At 44.4% G+C, this 22,659-nt stretch overlaps 1 protein-coding gene across 1 annotated transcript in view; it reads right to left on the reverse strand.

Moving 5' to 3' along the window:
* Positions 1–17,486: 17,486 nt before the first annotated feature.
* Positions 17,487–22,659, reverse strand: part of dab1a (DAB adaptor protein 1a) — a 48,163-nt gene continuing 42,990 nt past the window's right edge. Inside the window, exons 10-14 of the mRNA XM_061078653.1 lie at positions 22,089–22,185; positions 20,617–21,023; positions 19,141–19,336; positions 18,890–19,044; positions 17,487–17,567 (exon numbers count right to left, since the gene is read on the reverse strand). Coding sequence (XP_060934636.1) covers positions 17,487–17,567; positions 18,890–19,044; positions 19,141–19,336; positions 20,617–21,023; positions 22,089–22,185 — 936 coding nt within the window. The remainder of the gene's footprint in view (positions 17,568–18,889; positions 19,045–19,140; positions 19,337–20,616; positions 21,024–22,088; positions 22,186–22,659) is intronic.

A 22,659-nucleotide genomic window follows, 5' to 3' on the forward strand; every position in this document is an offset into this window, starting at 1 on the left:
CCCAATACATTTTTAAAAAGGAATAATCATCTTGCTCAGTTATACACATTCAAATAAAAATGGTAGGTTTTTTTTAACTTAGTTATAAGAAATACATATTAACACAATTTGTGACTTTCATTTAAAAACTATGATTATTTGTATTTATCCAATTTATCGTTTTGTTTTTACGTTCTTAATAATTTTCTTTTTTAATTTTCACTTACTTGTATCCACTTCATTGTTACTGTGAAAAAAGAAGGAAAAGCAGGAATCAAAATCCAATTTGTGTTTGTACACGTTTGTGTGAGTGTGCATTCACAGGTGTGTATTAGTCAGTGCACACACAGCAGGTACTGTACATGTTAGTGCATGACACCTACCTGGAAGCTGGCTCCACAGGTTTGGGTGAATGGAAAAATGTGGCTAACTTCAGCAGTGCTTCCTGTCTTGCTCTGATAAAAAGACAAATACACATGTAAACCGTGTATCTACACTTGTTGTATATGTGTAAGTGTGAGAGGGAAACAGGGGAACTCACTGCACATGGGAGCCTCCTGCACTGATGTCACTTGTACTGTGCTGGTGTACGACATTAAGTTCTGGTTTTCCTATGAAAATAAACAAGCAGCACACATGAATATAAGACACTTTCTTAAAGATATTCAACTAGAACATTAATGACACTAAACTTGTGCATGGTACTATTTGCTGAATACACCAACCCTTAGCTGATCGTTAGTATCTTCCTGTTTACCAATCTGTCCATCTCACAGGTTTCATGGTGATAGGTCAGTATTTAAAGTAGCTATACAGAAGGTCTGCAGAGCTTAGAATGGAGAAGTATCACAACATCAGTAGCTTTAAGTTGATGCTTTGCCGTGGTTGTTGTGGGGATATAAATGGAAAGTGTAACGTTGCCCAGTGGTTCAGTTAGTCAGCTCCTGTCTTTAAATTCAGAGTAGATTTATGGAAGTTAACTTTTTGATCAGGGAAAACAATAATCTGATAAAACGTAAGTCACTCTGAATCTACAAATATGTGCATCATGTCTGTGAGCTCCGATGTAACTGAGAAAGGGATTTTTGTTGCAGGAAGGTTTTAAAAGTACTTCCTGAGTGTCATACGCAGTCTTTCAGCTCCAACTGCAGACAGTGATAATATCTGAGCCAAGCTGACCGAACAAACTATAACTCATCAATCTGACATTAATGACGGAGTTTAGAGGGATAGGCTGTGTGGACAATCATCGTACAAACGTTTGCTTTGTTACTTTTGTTTTGTCATTAAACCTCAGTGCAATTGACTGATGAAATGTTTGTCATAAAGTCAGAGAGCTGAGGTGTTGTGTTAAAACAGTCTGGTTTTTGTGATTGCATACCCATGTCTGGCATGGACAGTGTCCTGGTGTGGCCCCTGCAGCGGAAAACACAAGACATTAAAAACAATCCATCCCTGTAGGTTTCTCTCTAAAGCAAATAGCAATAATTCACTCGTGTGGACGGAGGTTGACATCGACTTACATTGGAGCAAATGGGTCTGCAGGTTCGTGAACAGGGGAGAGAGTTTCATCCTCATCACCGGTCCACTCTTCACTGTCATCTGAGACTGAACACATCATCATCATCATCAAACCTCTACGTCTGACTCAGTTTAAGACATACAGTAATAAGTGTGAGTGAGGATGTAGAAAACGTACAGCTTCCTCCTGATAACGGATAGTGGTTTGAGTCCCTGAGAAAAGAGATAAAACACAGATGAATCATCTTTTAAATTAACAGTGTAATGAATAATGCATGAGATTATGTGTTTTTAGTTTATCGTGCCATCTGTTCATTTCCCACTGTGCACACTGACCTGTTCTCCGTGCTGGGGACTTCTCCGTCCACGACGCTGGTGCTGATATTGCGGGTGATGGCGGCCCTCTTCCCCAGCTCCAGCATCTCCTTGATGTCCAGCTCCAGATGATCCACTGCAATGTACCCATCTGCAAAACACCCTCACACAGTCACAGGGATCCAGGTGCACAGGTGACTTTTCCCAATAACATTTTCGGTCTCGTGTGGCTCAGGCTTCAAACGACTGGTTGTGTCTGTGAGCTTCCTCTTGTGATTTCTATTGTTTTCATCATACTCCTGCTGCAGTGTTGTCAGCCTGTCTGCATAGTGATGCATCTCTTTACCCTTGAGGTGAACACACTGATAATAACAATGCATGAGGTTTTGAACACTCACAGGTGTTGCTGCTGTCTCTGCCCAGCCACTTCCCTTTCGGGCAGTTGGTGGTTCGGATGATGCTGATGATGTCACCGCTCTTGACCGGTAAATCGTCCTTGCGTCCTTTTGTTGTCACGGTTACTGTTGCCTGGTACATGGCATCCTCCTGTCCTGCGATCTGACAAACAGAGTTACCGGTTAGAACCATAGACTGTTTGTAGATGACAGCTCCTATGACAGGGAAGCCGTATCATCTTGATTGCCTCTTGGTGGCCGGCTGCAGTATAGATCATGAACCTTGCCTCATCCATGTTAGTGGATTGGACACGGAACAAACGGAAAATGTAAGTACATGTCAAATATGTTTTTCTGTCCTTTTAGGTAGTTCTAATCACACTGAGGTGTCTTAGTAATTTGGTTTTAATTACACTTAAAAAAATAAAATAGTTTACAAACTTAAAACAATGACTTTAATTGTAACACACTAATTAATTAAGTTCATTCAAAGGGAAATTAACACATATTCACATGGACAGTGTGTTATAAGATATTGTGAGCTATATTACTGAGTAATAAAATAAAGAGTTGGCTGCACTTGTTTGATTAAGTGCTCTTTATTATCTTATTACTCTTTACTATATTCACAGGTCAAGTTACTTGCATTACCCTCACACTCTCTTTGCCTTTTCCCTTTTAAAAGTCCAGGAAAGACCAAAAGAAACTGCGTGAAAAAGTACAGGATTAACTTAAATGTACCCGGGCCTATTCAAAGCTTATGTTATCATTTAGCTCTGTTATCTAAATTCGAGGTGTGTGTCTCTTTCTGCTCAGAGACATATGTGCAGGTGGTGTTTTTTTTCCACATGAGCAGAACAATATGTCCTTTTGTTATAATGTGGTAATCGTGTATTAAGCATATTGCAGAGGAGAGAGTAAAGTTCATAAATCTCCTGTCAGAAATATCAGCAACAATGAGGCGAGTGTTTACACAGATTCCATTTGAGGCAGCACATGTTTCTCACTTCAACTCTTCCACGGGGAGGAATGAATCCGGACAGGTTTGTATGCTAAGACCCCGCCCTCCCCCGCTAGCTTGTTCACTTTCCATACCTCCCTTCTCTTTGACAATAATATCACTCACTTTGAATTTCTTCTTGATCTCGTTCTCCTTCTTCTCCCTCTCCTTTTGCTCCTTCTTCTCCCTCTCCTGTTTTTCCTTCAACTCTTTCTTCTCCTTCTCCAAACGCTGCTTCTCCCTCTTTTTCAGCTCTTTCTCCTCTGGCCCTTCCACGGAGGCTTTCTTGTCGATCCTGCAGAAAACAGACCAACGGATATCATATTATCTTGTTTGAAAGAGGTTGGAGGGGGGGGGGGGCTCCTTGCAATTTATTTAAATGGCAGAGGAGATTACGGTCAAAAAATAAAAGTCCTTACTTGCCGAACCTGCTCATCCTGCCTTTCTCTCCATTCTGTAGACAACAACAAACAGATAAGGTTTGACTCCTCTTGCACCAAATCTCAGACAGATAAGAAAAAAAGACAAAACTACTCACTGTTTCCTGTGCCGCCTCCGTATATGGATCTGTGGTAAAAACACATTCAATTAAAAGAAGTGTAGGAATTGTTTAAATCAACTTAAAAACCCATGAGGAGCTTCAAGGCAGTCTTCAGTGTCGATACGATACAGAAGATAGAATCACACCAGATCACAACATTTCTCTGTCAACGAGAGCAGCTAATGAGAAGTGTGAGTTATGTATCCTCTCTTTGGATGTCTTATCTAAACACACTTTAACTGCCTGAAGTAGGACTGGATGTGAGGGCTTTGCTACACAGAGTAATGCTGCTCTTAATCACCATCTTGACAGTTTTAGAAATGCAGGCTTTAGTTTAATGTCACACTTAAGGCACCACACTATGCAGTTAAGTATTTTTATTGACTTTGTCATCTTATCGATTATAAATTTCTGATATGATGCGACTGATATGTCATCCTTACTCTTTGGTGGTCCCTTGCGTTTCTTGCCACCCTCAGACTTTCCTTTCTTTTTGAATGCAGACGTCGTAACGTCCTCATATGTATTTTCTGCACTGATCCCGTTGGCAGCCTTAGCGGCTTCAAGCCTGGTTTGCAGAGAGGAGAGAGACGGTTCTCAGAGATGAAGAAACACTTCAAAGTATAGACACTACAGTTAAATGCATGTGTCTTACCCTGCCACTGCTTGAGCAGTATCTTGGTATTTGTCTCCAAGTGTCGAAGCAGCATGGACCTCAGCTGCTGGAGCAGTTATCCCATTGCTGTAATAATCTGGGAGGTTCTGTCCATCAAGAGTGTCAGGACCAGTGTACTCCCCATTCTCCCACTCTGACACCGGCAGCTCTGGAGACTGGCCGGCTGAGGAGACATCGTCAAACTCTGGGATATCCGTGGTGTCCGTCTCTGAGAACTCCAAAGGAGTAGAGACATCTGCAAGTAAGGTGAGATACAATGAAACCAGTGTTAGGAGGGCGTTGAGTGGGCTGGTCGATAGCAATGGTGTTTGGCCCACACCATTATCTTCCAAAGGAGGGATAGGGATGAATTCACTCAGGTGGACATAGGGGGGTCTGGAAGGCTTCTCTGGAGCTGGACCCAGAGACTCAGGGTCTGGGAGGACTTTCCTCGGTGGAGGAGGGGGAACCACAAACAGCTCCGGGACAACATCAGACCCCTTCTCAGAGACACCCTCCAACACGGGAGAGGCTTGTCCTGTAGCGGATAACATTCCATTAGTCTCCATACATGACTCTGTACAGGTTTGTCAGATACTTTACAACCAGGTCAAAAGTAAAAAGTTATGGACATGGATGCGAACGGTAAAAATCACACAAACATGGAAAGAAAGAGACAGCAGAGTGAAGAGTTTGATTTGTGAGGAAACCAAACCAGTCGGACACACTGTGAAAGTTGTTGTGACATAAGTTTGCAGAGCAGAGATAATGTAATTATAAGTGAACAATCAGGACGACGTAAAGAAAAAGTGCAGATGTTCTTCCTGAACAAATATATTAGACTTCAATGCATGTTTTTGTATGGCTCTAGTTTTTAAGTCACTTTTCTTAATTTGAAGTGCTAGGAAAGCGTTTTGCTCGTTTTGTCCTTTCAAATTAAACTGTCCTATGAAGCATTACTAATCATTTAGTATTGTTGTTCAAACTCCAATAAGAGAACCTTTTGAAATGATGTCTTGCGGAATCACAAACACACACACATCATGAAATGATAACTGGCACGAGGTTTTTCAAAATTGATAAAAAAGCACGAACACCTGCGTGAACATGTAATACTTTAATAAACTCTGTGTAAGTCAAGTCACTATCAACACCAGAGCCGACTGACTGTGTTTAACAGACATTAAAGTGTTTGTCACTGCAGCTCTGTATCAAACCGACAGACATGCTCCTGTCATTGCTGACATACTTCTGTGGCTCTGCCCTGCCTGCTGCCGAGTTGTTTCTGGCACAGAAGAAGAATGTCAGGACTGTTCTTCATTTTGTGTGTGTGTAATGTGTGTGTGTGTGTGTGTGTGTGTGTTTTGTGTGTGGGTCTTTAAAAGCTGCTTCTCCTAACGAATACCCGAGTCAACCAGAGGTTCTGTATACAGCACATACCTGACATTGAACAGTGAATAAAAAAATCCAAATAGACTGAAATAGGACTGAAAGGTGAAGAGCAGGGAGGAGAAGAGAGGATCTCTGTGAGGTGCTGAGTTGAGACTTACCGTGGTCAATGCCATTGACTTGCTCCGGTTTCGATAGGAGGGCGTTTCCTTCCCGGTCTACATAATCTATAGGTGGGAGATATTGCAGAGAGAAGCTGGGACTCTGAGGAGGGGAGTTTTCTTCAGGTGGAGGGGTGATGGAGTAATATGTGTTGTGGTCTGGCTGCAGGCTGAGAACAAATAAGACCGAGTGAGATATTAGCCTTCAACAGCTTTTATCACAGTTCTTCACATCTTCTGAAATACTACAGTGTGTTTCAAATGTTTGTGTTGTTTACCTTGTGGTCTTCTTGCGTGCATTCTCCAGAGCGTTGAGAATTCTCTGGTCAGCTGGAGACCGCTTCCCAGAGCTCATGTCCGCCGCCCTCTCCAGGGCTGAGAGTGCTGAGATTGGACGCTCAAGCTGGGGAGATGATTGCATGGATGGAGGGTCTGTGATCAGAGGAGGCTTCTCTACTGCAGCTATACTTACAGCCTCTATGCCAGCCTCTGAGATCTCAGCCTCAGGGGGTGATGGAGATGGAGGAAACGCCCCTGGAGGTGGAGTAGGGGTAGGAGGGGTAGGAGGGGTCAGGCTGATGGTATGTGGAACTGACAGGGCAGGAGTTTCTATCTCCAGTGGAGTTTCACTCTGCAGGGTTGGGACTGAAGGATCAGGGAAATCAGGAATATGGGCGGGAGATAGGTTGTAGTCGGGAGAGGCAGGGATAAAGACGGGTGGGGTTGTTTCCATTGTAGCACTGGAGTCAGGTAAGGATGGGATGTTTGGCAATACGGCTTTTGGGGCATAGATTTCAGGCTCTGGTGGTGTGCCACCAAATTCAGAAGGCATAGGGATGAGAGGAGCTGGTCCCAGAATGTCTGAACTGGGGCTGTCTAAGATGGGGTCGGTCGTAATGTCCAGTGAATCCTTCTTTGACTTAATGAAACCAAGGAAACCTTTCTTCTTCAGTGTTGAGCCTTTAGGTGGAGGTGTGGCAGGCACCAGTTCTGCTGTGCTCTCCTTCGGTGCTGCAGGGAACCTCAGTGAGAGCCGTTTTTCTTTGGAGTTGTCTTTCTTCGGCTTCTGCTCCGACGAGTCATCGTCAAGCTTCTCCTTGCTCCCTTTAGACTTGTCTTTACCCACTTTCAGCTTGGAATAGTTCTTGATTAGAGACTTTTTGCCCTCCTTCTTCTCGTCCTTGAAGACCACCCTGGGGCCGATGTGTGTCTTCCCATCCAGGCTCTGATTCATGGAGGTGAGCAGGGAGGGGCGTGCTCCTGCAGGGAGGTGATGAGTGGGGCTCGTGGGAGGGGGCATTTGCCTTGGTTTCTCTGGGAGGGCCGGTTTGCTTCTGCGCTGCGTCAGTAGGAGTTCTTCATCCTGGAACCTGGCCCTAAGAGCCTTAAAATCCAAAGTGTCCTCCTGGTGGAAGGATCACACAATGAAATGACATTTAAACACTGACCCCTGTTATGTTTGGATTCAGAGGGTGAAATCTTATCATGAACTTATCTGGAAGACATGTTTAACAGTGGTGTGAGGTAGTGATTTTGTTCTCGTTATATTCTATATGCTTTCAAATTTGTCCTATTTGTCACAAAGCACACCCACACACATCAACACACATTCCAACACGCATGACACATCCGGCTCAGATGCGTGTACCCGCTGAACAAATCAGACTCAAACTAAATATATTTATGACTCAAAAGTGATTTTCAATATGGCAAAAGTAGGTTGATATAATTATCTGTTAATACATCATCAAATATCATCACAGATTGTAATACAATATTTTATCATGTGAGACTTGAGGCGGAAGGATTAGAGGTTATTATAGGAGCACATACCTGATCCATCGTGCGCTGAAATATCCACCGAGACGGCAACAGCAGCCTGTGTAGTCAAGTGAGTTTAGTCCAGTGAGTTTCTCCCTCAGCCTCTCATCACTCTGTGTGTTTGTGATGAAAATGACGCCATTAAATGTAAAACCCCTTCTACCATCACGTTAATCGATCTGTGTCAAGTCTCTGCGCGCGTCCTCTGCCCTCTGATCCGAGGCAGTGCGAGCAGCGGATGGTTTCAGTGGAGGAATGAGGTCGAGTGGGAAAAGTCTCACTCATCTTTAAAAAACAGTCGGGCCCGTCAGACGAGTCTGAGCTCAGTCACTGAAGGTTCCTGCAGGAATGTGGCCCGGCTGGCCCCTCGTGCACGCGCACAGGTGACTCGCTGGCCCCCTCGTGGACGCGCACAGGTGACTCAGTGTCACGACACCTCGGAGCCGGAGCGTGTTTTTCTTTCACCTGCGTGTTTCTACAGTGAGAAGATGTGATGTCAAAGTGAGCGATCATTTCCTGTTGTGATTCTTTATCAGGAGCTTAAATATCCGAGTAAACGTAGAGGTGAGGAAACAAAAAGAGCTCAGTCAACATTCCGGGTTTTATACACGCAGAATACTAAAAGCGTTTTTTAAGCTGTTACAATATGACACAAATACACAACAAGCTTCAGGTACACACTTCATTTGAGGGATATGTTCTGTGTGGCTGTCAACACATTGTTGCCCTGACAGGTGTGTCAGGAGCTGAGGCCTCACACACCGAGAGGGCTGCTCGTTTTACAGGCCTCTGCCACATGGTCAGGATGGCATGCAGGATTCCAACCGGTGGTGGAGGAAATACCTTTGTCTAACGTAGGAGTACAAACAAATGTACTCACATTAAAGTACCACATAACTTTGTACCTGTCTAAAAGCAAGAGATACTTGCTTTTATACTTGAATACAAAATGTACCCACTGGCAGAATGTAAGCTCTTCCCCAATGTGTAAATACTTTTTTTTATTATTACAGACTGTGTCAGTAAAAAAATGCAGCAGATGATGCGACTGAAAACACAAAATTCATTGTTATATCAATAATTTGAAAGGGTATTTGTCATTGTGAGATATGCACTGATAATTGGGGTGGAATAAAAGTGTTAAGTAATCAAAAATAAACAACAGATACATGGAAAATGGACTTTATTACACATACCTCCACTGAATGTAGCTTTGAGATATTACATCACTGCACAATTGATTATTAATGGTATTTGCAGGACTGTTAAAACGATATAGTTTTACACTGTACATTTTCGATCATTTTTTGGAGTTCCTTTTCCCTGTTTATATTGTATTTTATAAAACTGTGTATTTCACTATTCCCTCTTTGCTGTAATGTACATTTCACCATAGTGAGACTAGTAAATGCTCTTATCTTACCTTAAACATATAGCCATAGGTCTGGTCTGTATAGGTATAGATAGAGTCTACACTCAGATTAAAGGGTAATCTAATCAAAATTAAATTAGACATGCTTTCCATAGTGGTTCGATCCAGCAATACAAGCAGTTTTCATTTTATCTGTTGAAGTTTCAGACTAAAAATGTTCCGTCACTGACACAATACACTTAGAGATGAACTGGATTTCACATTTAGAAAAATTCCACTGCAGCTTCTCTTTCCAAAAATAATTTTCTGTTTATCCTGGACAATCCACAGACCTCACTGTTGACAGTCTTCACACAGGAAATAGTTCCGAAGAAAACTGCTGACAGTGAGGTTTGTGGATTATTCAGTAAATGGAACAGTGGTTTCTCTCACTCACTCACTCACAATCGCACGCACACACAGTATTTATTTCTTGTTGGTTTCTGTTTGTTTCTACTTATCAGCAGAAACATCCAAACACTGTCTGACTGTGTGGATCAATCAATGACTGTATATAAAGATGATCAGTAATTGTATATAAAGACCATCAGTGACTGTATATGAAGATGATCAGTAACTGTTAAAATGAGTCGAACACACACCAACACATTCTTACTGAAATGCTCCGACACATCTGAAAACATAAAGCTGAACCGCTGGTCTGGAATAGTGACGATCTAATGAAGAATGTGCAGTGACACATTCTCTTCCTTGTATCACTGTTTGCTGTCCTGGCTCGCAAATGGTGGAACGAGCTCCCAATTGACATCAGGTTAAGGACACATCTCTTCCGACTACACCTAGGTTAAGAAGATGATGTCTAATAACCATCGTCAACTCTGGTATTGATATATCTATTATTATTTTCACAATATGGGGTCTTTAATGGCTCGGTGGAGAACCACAGAATGCCAATTTTCCATCTGAAATTCCTTTCGTGAAATCTTGAACTACGCTGCCATGGGTGGAACCAGGACATCAGTGGACACAGGAGCTGGGTCCGAACTCATGGGTAAGTTTGGCAGGCTGTCGTGTTGGCAGGACTTCAACCACCTATTCATTGCACAATATCTAATAATCATCCTGCACAGAAGCCCATTGCGCAGGAATTGCGCGCGCAGGTTTTTTATTTTTTGTATTCATTTAATTTAATTTATCTTTTTATATTTAATTAATTTAAATTTACATAGTGTAATATATTTTTCTGATTTCAGACTCTGTATATTTTTTGTCATATATTTTTATTGTTTTTTATAGCTTACAATTTTGTCTGTCTGTGTGTGCATCTGTATACAGTCCAAAAGTTATTGTGGATGCATGACAGTTTGCGTGTGTATGTTGGGTGGCGCCAATTTGAAATCTCGCCTAGGGTGCTAACATTGCCAGGGCCGGCCCTGACACAGAGTCATGTGCTCAGGTGTCATAAGCTGTCTGCTAGTGATGGGTGCTCGTCAGTCACTCACCAGTCACAGCCTATTCTCTCACCAAAGCAGTCCCTCCTCACTGATCCCTGCTCAGCTAAACTGCCACTCACGCTTTGCTGACGTTAACTTTCCTCCACTTTTTATTGATGAGTCCAAACATGGTTGTGGTCAACAATATTCAGGTTGACAAATGTATCTTGCCTGCTACACATGTTCCCTGTTTTATCTTAGCATGCTGCTTGGCTAACCCAGGGAACATCCGTGTCAAGCATAACTTTAAATTTGTGCAATAAATGGGTAAATCATGACAAAGTGTTCCTTACTGTTTTATCCTTTGCGAAATCAGTGAAAATGTAATTTTTTATGTATCTCAGTGTTAAAGATCCAATGAATTACGCAAGTAAGATACTAATGAATTATATTAAAATCAGCAGCACAACTGAGGCTCACAATTTATATTGTAATTGTAATTCATGACACAGAACACCAAGTCCTTCTATTTATATTTAATATCACAAATTACAAAAATTATGTGTCATGCCTGAGAGATCCGATCGTCTCCAGGGCTAAATACTACTATGGGTAATGGATAAAGTGTTTTCTTTTAATTTAGGTGACATTATCCTTTAAATCAATAATTTTATGAAATTTAAAAAGTGTTCAACTCGTTTTTAATTCTTGTTTTTTTCCACAGGCAGGAGGTAGAACCACACAGAGCAGGAGAAGGCTGAAGTTCTCGTTTCGTAGTCGTGTTCTAATAAAGTCTATGACAGCTTGCATTAGAGTCTGCTAGGGTAGCAGAATGTGACAGGCCATTAAAGCTGTGTTAAATTACAACTAAATACTGTGACACTTGCTTTACACTAACGAAAGACACACTGGGGGTCACCTCTGCCAGACACACACCATTAGCTCTACTCTTTCTTACACACACACACAGATTACAACCAAGGCACGTAAGCAGACACATCAGTCATTTGGGATGTGTTTATTTGTAACAGTAATACATGGTGGAATACGTAAATCAAGAGAGAACCAAAAAAAATCATCTAAAAACTCACTGTAGAATGTCATATTCATAAAGATAAAAATAATGTGTCAATTTACATTAAGAAACTGTTAGCTGAGGTAAAGTTAAAATAGGTCTAGAAATGTTATGTACTCAAACAGCAACGTTTCCCTTTTTATTCAGCGTCTTCGCTTTGTCTTCTAGTTGTCACATTTTTAAGTTAATCAACGTCACAGTCCAAAAAGAGTTCTCCAGTGACATGGGGACTCTGGCCATAAAATAGGGAGTCATTGGCATCATAGTCGATGTAGCTGTAGCAGAGGACGCTGCAGCCCACACACACACACAGATGCTCGGACAGCAGCGGTTTTGGCACCTGAACACCGGACAGACAGATGGGCAGAGCATGGCTGTGTTAAGACTGTTCCGGGGGAAAGGGATGGCGGGCAGGAGCAGTGTGGGCTGCAGTGAGCGAGACCATGTCCGCCGCCTGCAACATAGGATTGTGGTACATCGTGTTCGGGTAACTGAAACCATAGAGACACAACAATAACTTGTGGCCGTGGGACTTGGGACAAACGGGCATGGTACAAGGTTTAGAGGTGGATTAGTAAGTGAGGCTAAGAGAAAGACCTACGACATCCATGCACGAGAACAGAAACAGTATTTGAGGGGGAATCAAAACAAAGTGGGGGAAACAGGAAAAGAAAAACATATGTTGGTATTGCTTGGGTAAACGTCAAGAGATTGCATAACTGAAGCCTTCCTATTTTATGGCACAGACGTCCGGTGGACAAAATGGTTGTTGTTGTTGTTGTTGTTATCATTATTTACAAAATGAGTTTTGGCAAACCAACGATCAGATGCCTTAAAGCCAAGTTGACTCTACAACTCCTATAGAGCTGACTCCAGCGGCTTGATTGACTTATAAAATAAAAATTCAATTTTTCAATTAGTCATTTTTTCGTTTTTTTTTTTAAATCAGTATTGTACAAAAGCTATAGAGAATGAACAGTTCGATCACAGAATCCATTTGACACTTTTCCTCTCAGGGTCCCTTCCTCAGTTTGTCTGGTCCTCTGGCTTCTGAACGAGTCTGTCTGCGAGGTGAGACGTTTGGCAAATCACTGCGTGTGTGCATGTTAGAGAGTGAGGGATGACCGTGTGTGTGTGTGTGTGTGTGTGTTGTAGGCAGATTGCTGTGTGAGCTGTATTGGCGTGTGAGTTGCTCTCAAAGAGTCCGTTTCTGCATAGAGATCAAGCAGACACTCACAAGAATGGGGAGAATACGCCCGAACCCTCCAACAACCAACCAATCCGAAGCAGTGATCCCAGGAACGGGCCGTCCCTGATAGGCCCGTTAAGAGTCTGGCTCCTCCTGTGGGATGTCCATGCTACAGAGGGAGACTGGAGAGGAAAGTTTATCACTCTCATCCCGATGAGGGTGCGTGTGTGGGTGGGTGTCGGAGATAGAGAGGCACTGCTTGATTCAGTCCCTCCTTGGCAGAACACACTCTGGCCAGACACAGGAGGCAGAGGGAGGAGTGTGAGGGTGAAGACAGAGAGGAAGAGGTTGGGAAGAGCGAGAGAGAGAGAGAAGGGAGGATCAGGTTATGTCTGTAAGGCTGGGTGTGGCTCGCCCCAGGGAGGAGAAGGAGAGAAGAGGAGAAGACAACACAGCGTGGAGGGAGAGGTGGATTGATTGACATCCCTCCTGCTTGGAGTGACTGACGAAGAGGGCTCCTTCCTCTCAGGAGGAGAGAGGACCGCACAGAGGAGGAGGAGGACGAGAAGGGGGACAGGAGGAGTATGGAGGCTCCTCCTGGGAGGTTGATAGCCGGAGGAGAAGGACCCCACACACTCACACATACATACACACACACACACCCGCACACACAGATCTCCTCCTTTTCTCTCAGTGCTAGTCAGGTCCGTCTTCCTGTGTGTCTCATTATTTCTTCCCTTTGTTGATCTGGGCGTAGAGAGGGTCCTTCCCCACCTGTGCATGAGAGAGAAAAACAGCCGTTCATGTTTCCCTGTTGAATCCTGTCTGTATCAGCACCACATGGCCTCTGCTCCTAACCCCAGTGTTACACAACCACAAGGGAGGATCTGAGTTTCTGATTCATTCTCTCGACTGACTCAACTGCGAGCAACGCCACTCTGCAAGCCCTGACATGCCAAGATCCAGATCTGCAAACGTTTGCCAGTATCGGTACCTAACATGACCACATGGTGGCAGTAGCACACTGCGTTGGAGGAGTCCTATCATTTCTCCTCTCAGCCCTTTCAGAGCTCTCACTCACTGGAAAACCTTTTCTGTGTGCATGTGTGAGTTATTGTTTCTGAGCGTGTAAGTGTGATAGCACGTGCATGTCCTCTCCCACTCCAGGCTCCCTCCTGGACCAGTATGAATCAGAAGTATAATCTAGCACCTCGAAAGACCAGTTATGAGTCATCATTGTCTGCGCTTCTCTCCAACGGCGCTGGAGACCAACAGTGGAAGATGGAGCAGCCTGCAGTCAGAGAATCAAGGCTGCTGCACTCGCTCACAACGGGCCCCGTTATTATCATACACATAATTACGGCCAGACATTCAATCTGCCATGCAGACGACTCGATTGGAGGCTTCTGGCTGGCCCATTATATACTGGAAGACTTCTCTCACTCGCTGATGCACAGAAGTTTGTGTTCAGAGTTTGGGATAAAACCAGTAGCTTCCACATGAGGATATGTGGCTACTGTTCTCCTAATGGTGAGACATTTCTGCCGAGGTGAGAAAAGATGCTACAATCTCTCAAGGTCACATTCTGTCACGTGATGTCACACTTCATTCCGGCTGCCACGGAGTGACACTTCACACTTAAAATATATGACATGAGGGGAGATTTCAAGGGAAGATCATTGCATCTGCAGCTGTGAGAACGCGATTGTCAGCGTCAGTTGCTCCGGAGTTTTTCCTACCAACCCTCTTGTAAAATGTCCGGCGAATGTCAGAGCGAGCCCATGTGAGAATACAGGAGGAAAATGGAAAAATGAAAACGACTTGTGGTGGAGTTAAGAGGAACAGGTGAGGAAAACAAACAATCCAAGAATCAGTCCTGTTACATCTAAATGTGTTGGTTGGAGCTAAGAAAAATGTCAATTGTTTGTCAATGATTAATTAGCCATTTAACAGAAGATTACACAAACCAATTGTGATAATAGTTTATCATTAACAAGAGAAAACACTTTGGATTCTGTAGTTCCAACTTCTATATGATGAATATGTTTTGGGTCCTCTCTGGGAAATGGTAACAGGCATTTTTCACAATTTTCTACTAGTTTATGGGTAAAATGATTAATTGATAAATTGAAAAAAGAAGCAGAGGAAGAGATTTAGCAATTAAGACATAAATGCAGAGCTGCAGTTCCATTTTCTTTCACCAATTAAGTAAACATATGTTGTGTGCTACTCTCTCCTGGGATAGAATCGTATCTTGGATGAAAAAAAAACACAAAACCACTTTCATAAACAGCTGTTAAACACTATCATCTGCTCCAGGTCTCTTCTGAGCAGAGAGCTGGGGTTGAAGTTGGGATTGATGCTTGCTGGTGCTTTGGGCCACAGGATACAGAGCCGTAGCTTTAGGGCTAGTCAAGGCCAAACAGTCAGCAAAACTGTGCTTCCAGCAGCCCAGAGGAAAGGTGACAGAGAGGCTGAGACAAGCGGTGACAGTAACCACACAATGCTCAGACCCTCGGCTCGCCTGTTTCACCCTGCATCAGCTAACCAGCGCTGCCAAACAGGGTCACTTTGATTCCATCAACCCCGGCTGGGGGAGAGGGGAGGAAATGGGTGGAGGCATGACTGATGAGCTGGTGCAGCACCAGCCCAAAGGCCAAAATATCTGGCTCGGCTGGTACACGTGGACTTTTATGTCCGTGTGTGTGAGTGGTGGTCCGCCCTGGACAGGGGGAGCGGTGTGAGATTGCTCAGTGAACTGTGGAAGGAGGCCATTTCACGGCTGAGACTCGGGAGCATTCGCTGGACATGATGAGATCACCCAAGAAAAAACACTTACTCTCCCAGTAGCCTGAACACATGTCTGTCGGAGCAGCACAGGGGGAGGAGGAGGAGGTGGAGGAGGAGGAGGAGGAGGAGGAGGAGGAGGAGGAGGAGGAGGAGGAGGAGGAGGAGGAGGAGGAGGAGGAGGAGGAGGAGGAGGAGGAAGAGGAGGAGGAGGAGGAGGAAGAGGAGGAAGAGGATAGGACAGGCAGTCATAGCCAGCAAAACACACACACACACACACACACACACACACACACACACACACACGCGCACACACACACACACACACACACATTAAGAAACACACACATTCTGGCTCCAATATGAGCACAGGTGGTGACACTATCGATCACAGGTGTGCTTGTTTGGGGAATAACTTGAGCTATTGCACAGGTTTGGGTGTGGGTGTGAGTGTGTGTGTGTGTGTGTGTGTGAGTGTGTGAGTGTGTGAGTGTGTGAGTGTGTTTGGGAAGATATCTAAAGCCGATGTGATTGAGCAAGTAAACACCATATGGGAGCAGCTTCATTGGACCAGGACCAAAGCAGTCCACCTACTCCAGAGAGAAAACTCTGCTTCTGGCCATGGCGCCGTCAGTCTGCAGCCAGATTCACTGCTCACTTCTCCACAATCCATCCTCCCACTTAAGGGCCGCATCCACCTGCCGCCCCGCAGCTTTCACACAGTCTGAATATGAGGACGCCGGCCAACAAGGGAGAGAGGCTGCTCAGCCAGCCCTCCTCCTCCTCTCCTGGAGTGGGGAAGGACTAGGAGGCTTCTTGGGCTTTAATTAATGCCAATTATGGCGGGGCAGTCATTAATCTTGGCACCTCGGTATTAGCTGATGAAAACAAAACCGTCGTGAGTGCCAGCAGCTATCATTAAGGAGCCACAGTCAGGAATTGTGTGGGTGAGGACGCCGGGTGGGGAGGCAGGGATCAAAATGGCTCTCCTCTTTGGTGTGTGCATGCGTGTGTGTCCTTCTGTCTCCTCGAGAAGGCAAACTGCAAAACCGCATTACTGTTAACACGTCTCTAAAAAGCCAAGGCAAGTAGGGTGGAAGTTTTCCTGTTGGACGATGTGGCAAAAGTGTGAAAACGCACACATCATCAGTTTCGATAGCTGCCGCCTGTCTCCACCAGTTCAATCCTCTTACAATAATGGCCACATTGTAAGTGACATTACATCACGAAATATACATAATGCATAACATGACAGCACCCATCATTCTTTATATTAAGCTACACATTCGAGATCAGCATATTGCGCTCATCACCGGCAAATCCCAGAAGATGTCCTGTTCACTGAAGCACGCGGCTTCTGATTGGCTGTCACACTCTGTTGGCGTTCCTGGTGAGATGTGCGCTATTCAGGGAGCTGGGCGTGATTTAGGTACATGTCACAAAGATGGGACACAATGAGGGCACAGAGCACTATGGGTAAGAAAAAAAAAAAAGAAGCAACAATGCAATGCCACTTTAAAATCAATAGGTACTTACACAACTCCAAGTGATGCTGTGACAAAAACTACCAACACACAAAATGAAATACTCACGCATGCACGATCATACTCGACAAACCATTTAAACCCAGCAAAAAAACATGCTGACCTTTGAGCATACGTGACAGCTGAGGGAAAAATGGAAAACTGTGAAGTATGATCAGAGATGCAACAGACAACCAGCAGACGACGAAAAAGGTTTCAGACAGGTTGATACAAGTGGGAGTCAACTAGAAGAACAGACAAAGGCAGGGAAGTGACGGAGGAGACGTTAGTGGGGAGAAAGCATCGATACCTACCCTGCCCTTCCTCTATCTAGCTCCCAGCCTCTGGACTGGCCTGGTCTGGGCTGGGATCGGCTGTTTCACTGGGGCAGGGCGACCCAGAACCACACGCCTAGAGAGGGGAGGAAGGAGGAGGAGGAGGAGGAGAGGGTGGAGGGGAAGGTTGATGGAGTGTAAGAGAAGGAAGGAAGGAGGGTGCAGAAGGTAGAAAAGAGAAGAATAAATCTAAAAGAAGGATTGCAGGATCAGTTAAGACTACAAGAGCAGACGTACACAGGAAGCAGGAAAGAGTCAATACTCTGAAGGAGAAATAAGGACATTTTCAGACCCACATCCCACACAACCTCTCAGAAACACATTTGCAGATACACAAAAACAGACTCTAAGGCACACACTCACACATATGCAAGCAGTCATTTACAGTGGCCTATTATGAATGTCTCAGTGGAGTCATCCTATTGATCTGCGGCTTTTTCTTAAAACCCTTTTTGCTTTTTACAGCTCATCCCACAGAGAGCAGGAGGCCTTTCTGCTGCCCACGCTCTGTCTTTCTGTCTTTCTTTGCAACCTTTTCGCCTCAGTCACTCATACACACACTCCGCCGCCACCACATCACATTACTCTGGGTTGTGTAAAGCCTCCGTGTGTTATTCGGGGCCTGGTGACATTTTCAGCAGTGGGAAAGTTCTCTATTTTTTTCAATAACAGCGAGATTGGAGGCACAAAGCTAATGTTTCACGCCTGAGAGCAGAGGAGAAGAGAGAGACAGGCATGAAAAGAACACAAAAAAGAGAGAGCGAGAGAGACAGAAGGAAAAGTACGAGAAGTCTTGTTTCGTTGAAGGTCAACCATCCTACAAGGACTTTGGTCAAAGGCAAAGGGAGTTTTCTCCTCACACGCCTAAAAATCTCTCTTAATCTCCTCATCTCTCCTTAATTTCTCTTCCCTTCTCCCGGGTTGAGACGCTGCTGCTGGTAAAATAAATATTAATTGCTGCTGGAAGAAGAATTGGGGGGCGGCAGACCTCCTCTATCTCACCAGAGTGTGTCCATATAGAAGTAGTGATGTATGGACGCTACCTGGCTGGTATTAATAACAGCTTAATGATGTCTCTGACAACTCCACCAGTTCATTTAACGCTGTGTTGACCATGCATGAACACAACACACACCCAACCACATACTCCCGCTAGCACTCAACTTCTCATGCTCACACTCCCACATACACAAACACACACACACACACACAAACACACACAGAGGGACACAGCGGCGTCAGCCCCCTAATCAGCCAGAGTGATTACCTGGCCCGCCAACACCGCGACAAAGGCTATTTATCAGGAAATCTCAACTTGCTCTGCAGGTTATAGCAGCATAAGGAGTGAGTTATTAAAGGGACACACACTTGACTAACTCTCCACGCATACGCACACACACTTACAGCATCCTCCTCTCCACTGCGAATAGGGCTGCCCTCTGCTTCCCCAAATGAGTCGTCTGTGGGGGGGTCCGTGGCGTCGGTGGGGGGGTCACTGACATGGGAGGCGGAGGACTTGGAGGGAGGGCTCAGCCTGGGAGCTGGGGTGGGCGCTGTGTGGGAGGAGAAGTTGAGTCACACGTAGATACACGGAGCACGGTCATATGTGAGAACACGATCTGACGACAGACATGGGATGATTTGCTTACGCGAGTTGGTGGATGGTGTTGTGGAGGTGACTGGTGTCAGATTCATGTGGGAAATGTCAAAGTCGTCACAGTCGTCCGTGTCCTGGGCAGTGCCCACACGGCTGAAGTAACTGCTGAATGCATCTGTGGTTCCTGCTAAGCTGGGCTGTTCCCCCCTCTTCGACGGCATGGCCGGAGGCTTCGCCAGCTGAAAGTCCTGGAGGAGGAAGCAGAGGTTGGTCAGGTCAACTGTTGGACTCACCGCTGTTATTAATTTTCAATGGGAGACCCCACAGGTACACATGTGATCACATGATCATTGCTGAAACCTGGGCTGAAGTGCATCTTGTCTTTATCACCTCTCAATATTTTCTGTCTCAGTGTGTGTCAACAGTCTCAGTAAGTAAACCAAACAGTAAGAAAGCAGAGTTCAGGTGTGTATAGGGTTGAAAAATTCCGGGAAAATTCAAAGTTGGAAACTTTCCATGAGAATTAACAGGAATATACGGGAATTAATGGGAATAAACTGGAAGTTTTGTTGATCATTTATACTAACTGTATTTACCTTGTCATATACAGACATAAATATAAACATTTTGTTTTGTTATAAGCTGATTTGAGCCCTGAGGAAACTTTACGCACTTGACTATAAGCTTCTGCATCTTTGTGTCATTCTTAACATAGGTCTTTGCACAGTATTTGCAAACTAACAGCCTTTCCTTCTACATTAGATGGGGTGAAATGTCTCCACACATGAGATAGTGCACGTGGCATTGTTCTGTAGAATAAGATGAGATAAAAGTATGTAAAAAAACACTAATGCAATGCCAGAGATATAAATAGTTAGCCAAACAATTGGAATCTTCTGTAAAAATATTTTACAGTTGATGGATAAATGAATAGAAATAGGCTAGATGAACAGATGAACAATCCTCAATCAGCATGCTATTATGTTTTCCCCAGTAATATCATCGAAACCAACCTAAATAGTCCTGCACACTACAGCAGGCAAGAAATGCACAGTGGAGGGTTGAAATTCAACCTGCAGTGTGTGCTGCATTCCATACACCTTTAAAATAGAGTTTTGAATGATGTTTTTATTGCTCAGTGTTTAATTTGCCAAAATTCCCGAGCTTAACTTCCCATGGAAAGTTTCCGGCAATTTACCGGAAACTTTCCGCCCCTTTGCAACCCTAGGTGTGTACCAAGTCTAGGTTACCAGTTCACAACAGTTTGAGGACCTCTGCTACTTATTGGTCGCCATCTATCTCCCCTCATTCCCTGTCATTTCTCTACTGTTGGCCGACTAATGAAGGCATATCATGTTCAAAGTAACAAAAAAACAAGCTAAACCCAGCTCCTTGTTTCCCTGATTGATGTTATAATTTGCAATTTTTTCACTAATTTGCATGTTTTTGCATCATAAAGGTGTAAAATTCTCAGTAGACATCATAAATCTGCTCCGATCAGAGTTCTTCATCCATCAACTCCCCCCACCTTGAACATTTCCTTGCCCATCTTCTTCCCCCTCTCCCCATGCTGCGGACTCGACGACGCTGAAGGGGAAGCAGCTGAAGCGCTCGCTCCAGCGCCTGAATGGCACTCGCCGGCTGGAGTCAGGGTCGTGACGGGGGTGAGAGTCTGGAACATGGCGGCGGGCAGGGTGCCCACAGGCTGGCCAGGGAGGTAGGCTGTAGGGGAGAAGGCTCCGGCTGCCATGGCTGCCCACTGCTGCTGGGTGGCAGGGAAGATGTTGGCCTGGCCCCAGATGAGAGGCTGGCCGCCTGGCAGGACCTGGGCCATTGGGCCGAGCGGAGACTGGACCCCGAAGGCCAGCGGCGTCTGGGCAGCGAACGCCTGCTGGGACCAGTGGCCGGGGGGGACCGCTCCCATCGTCACATAACCTGGTGGTGAATGGTTGGAGATCAGAACGAAAGAGGAAGTGATTAAATTACCCCCGGTGCATATGTTCACCACGGCTTTTCTTCAGCACATAAACACGCACACACAGATAATCATGCATCACCAGAGAGTGCTGCCCTACTTCTGCCTGCAGCTACTCTGGTGTCTCTTAATAGTCATGGTGAACTTTCATAATCACCTCCAGAATGAGGAAGAGTCATTATGAAAAGGCAGAGCTTAACACACACTCATTAAAATCACCCAATACCGTCAGGAGAAGCTTATGCTATTACACACTTGCTGTTCTCCAGTTTCTGGGCTCCACGTGTTACCTACAGCAGAGGAAGGGGACATTTGACATAAATGCCACAAACTATAGTTTAGCATCGTATAACTTTGTATAAAACTTGATTAGCCAGACAAATTTTATTTGGGGGAAGAGGGGGCAAAATGGCTCTTTTGATAGTAAAGGCTGCCGACCCCTACTATAGATCTATAGGAGGGATATCAAATGGACAACCTAAGTACTGCAAGCTAGACTAGTACGCAGTTGTAGACACAACACAGGGGGTCCCTGGACCTGAGAAGGGAAGATAAGGAGTTTAATGTGGCTATTAAATGTGACTAAAACTAGACTAAAACTAGACTAAAATGTTCTGAGTTTTCGTCGACCAAAACTAGACTAAAACTAAGAAGGATAAAAATGACTAAATGAGACTAAAACTAATATGCATTTTCGTCTAAAGACTAAGACTAAGACTAAATCAAAAAAAGCTGCCAAAATTAACACTGCACTACAATAGCATCAGCCTGTGTTTTTCTCCTTTCTGACCACCACTGTCACGTCAGCAGCAACCGAGGCGGCTAATGACGCATTTCATATTCAACACAGAACCAACACCACCTTTTCTCCTCTTTCAGCTCCCCTCATCTGCATTTCAATTCTATTCTATTTCTGTCTATGTATCTCATCCTCCAATTCTCTCCTCTCCTCTCTTACCTGCTGTGTTTGTTTCTCTTTGCCGGTACCAGTGGTGTATTATAGCATTAAGTGAACAAGGTCCTACCTGAGGGCACAGACGCAGGATTGAAGGGAGAAAACAGTTCCGTGGGAGGCTGCAGACCCAGCGAATGGTCAAGGGTGTTGGCTGGAGAGGCGGGAGTCTGTGTGGGTTGGGATTGGAGGTCGGGGTTAAGGGAAAAACAACAGAGGCAGCTCAGTGGAAATGCTGTTGGGCTTTTGTAGGATGTAACATGTAAACTCATGTAAACTCCTCTGAACTGCAATAACTCCACCAAACCAGCACCCTGGCATATTTTCATATTTGCACCAGCACCGTAATAAGCACATTTGAATATTTGCACTACTGCACAAATTGAGCTATTTTTGTTTTATTTTTCTCTTCATCTGTAAAGATATATATTTAGATAAATATATTTTATTTTCTATTTTAAATTTTTTATATTCTATTTTATTCTATTTTATTCTATTTTATTCTATTTTATACTATTTCTATTTTATTTTTTTGGTTGAAATTACTGAGCATTGCTTGAAGAGAGCCTGTGACCCAAGTATTTCATTGCCAGCAACTGCTTTATGTTATCTCTGTGCATTTGACAATAAAAATCTTGAATCTT

This window comes from Limanda limanda, chromosome 9 (assembly GCF_963576545.1).
Source record: "Limanda limanda chromosome 9, fLimLim1.1, whole genome shotgun sequence".
Lineage (NCBI taxonomy): Eukaryota > Metazoa > Chordata > Actinopteri > Pleuronectiformes > Pleuronectidae > Limanda > Limanda limanda.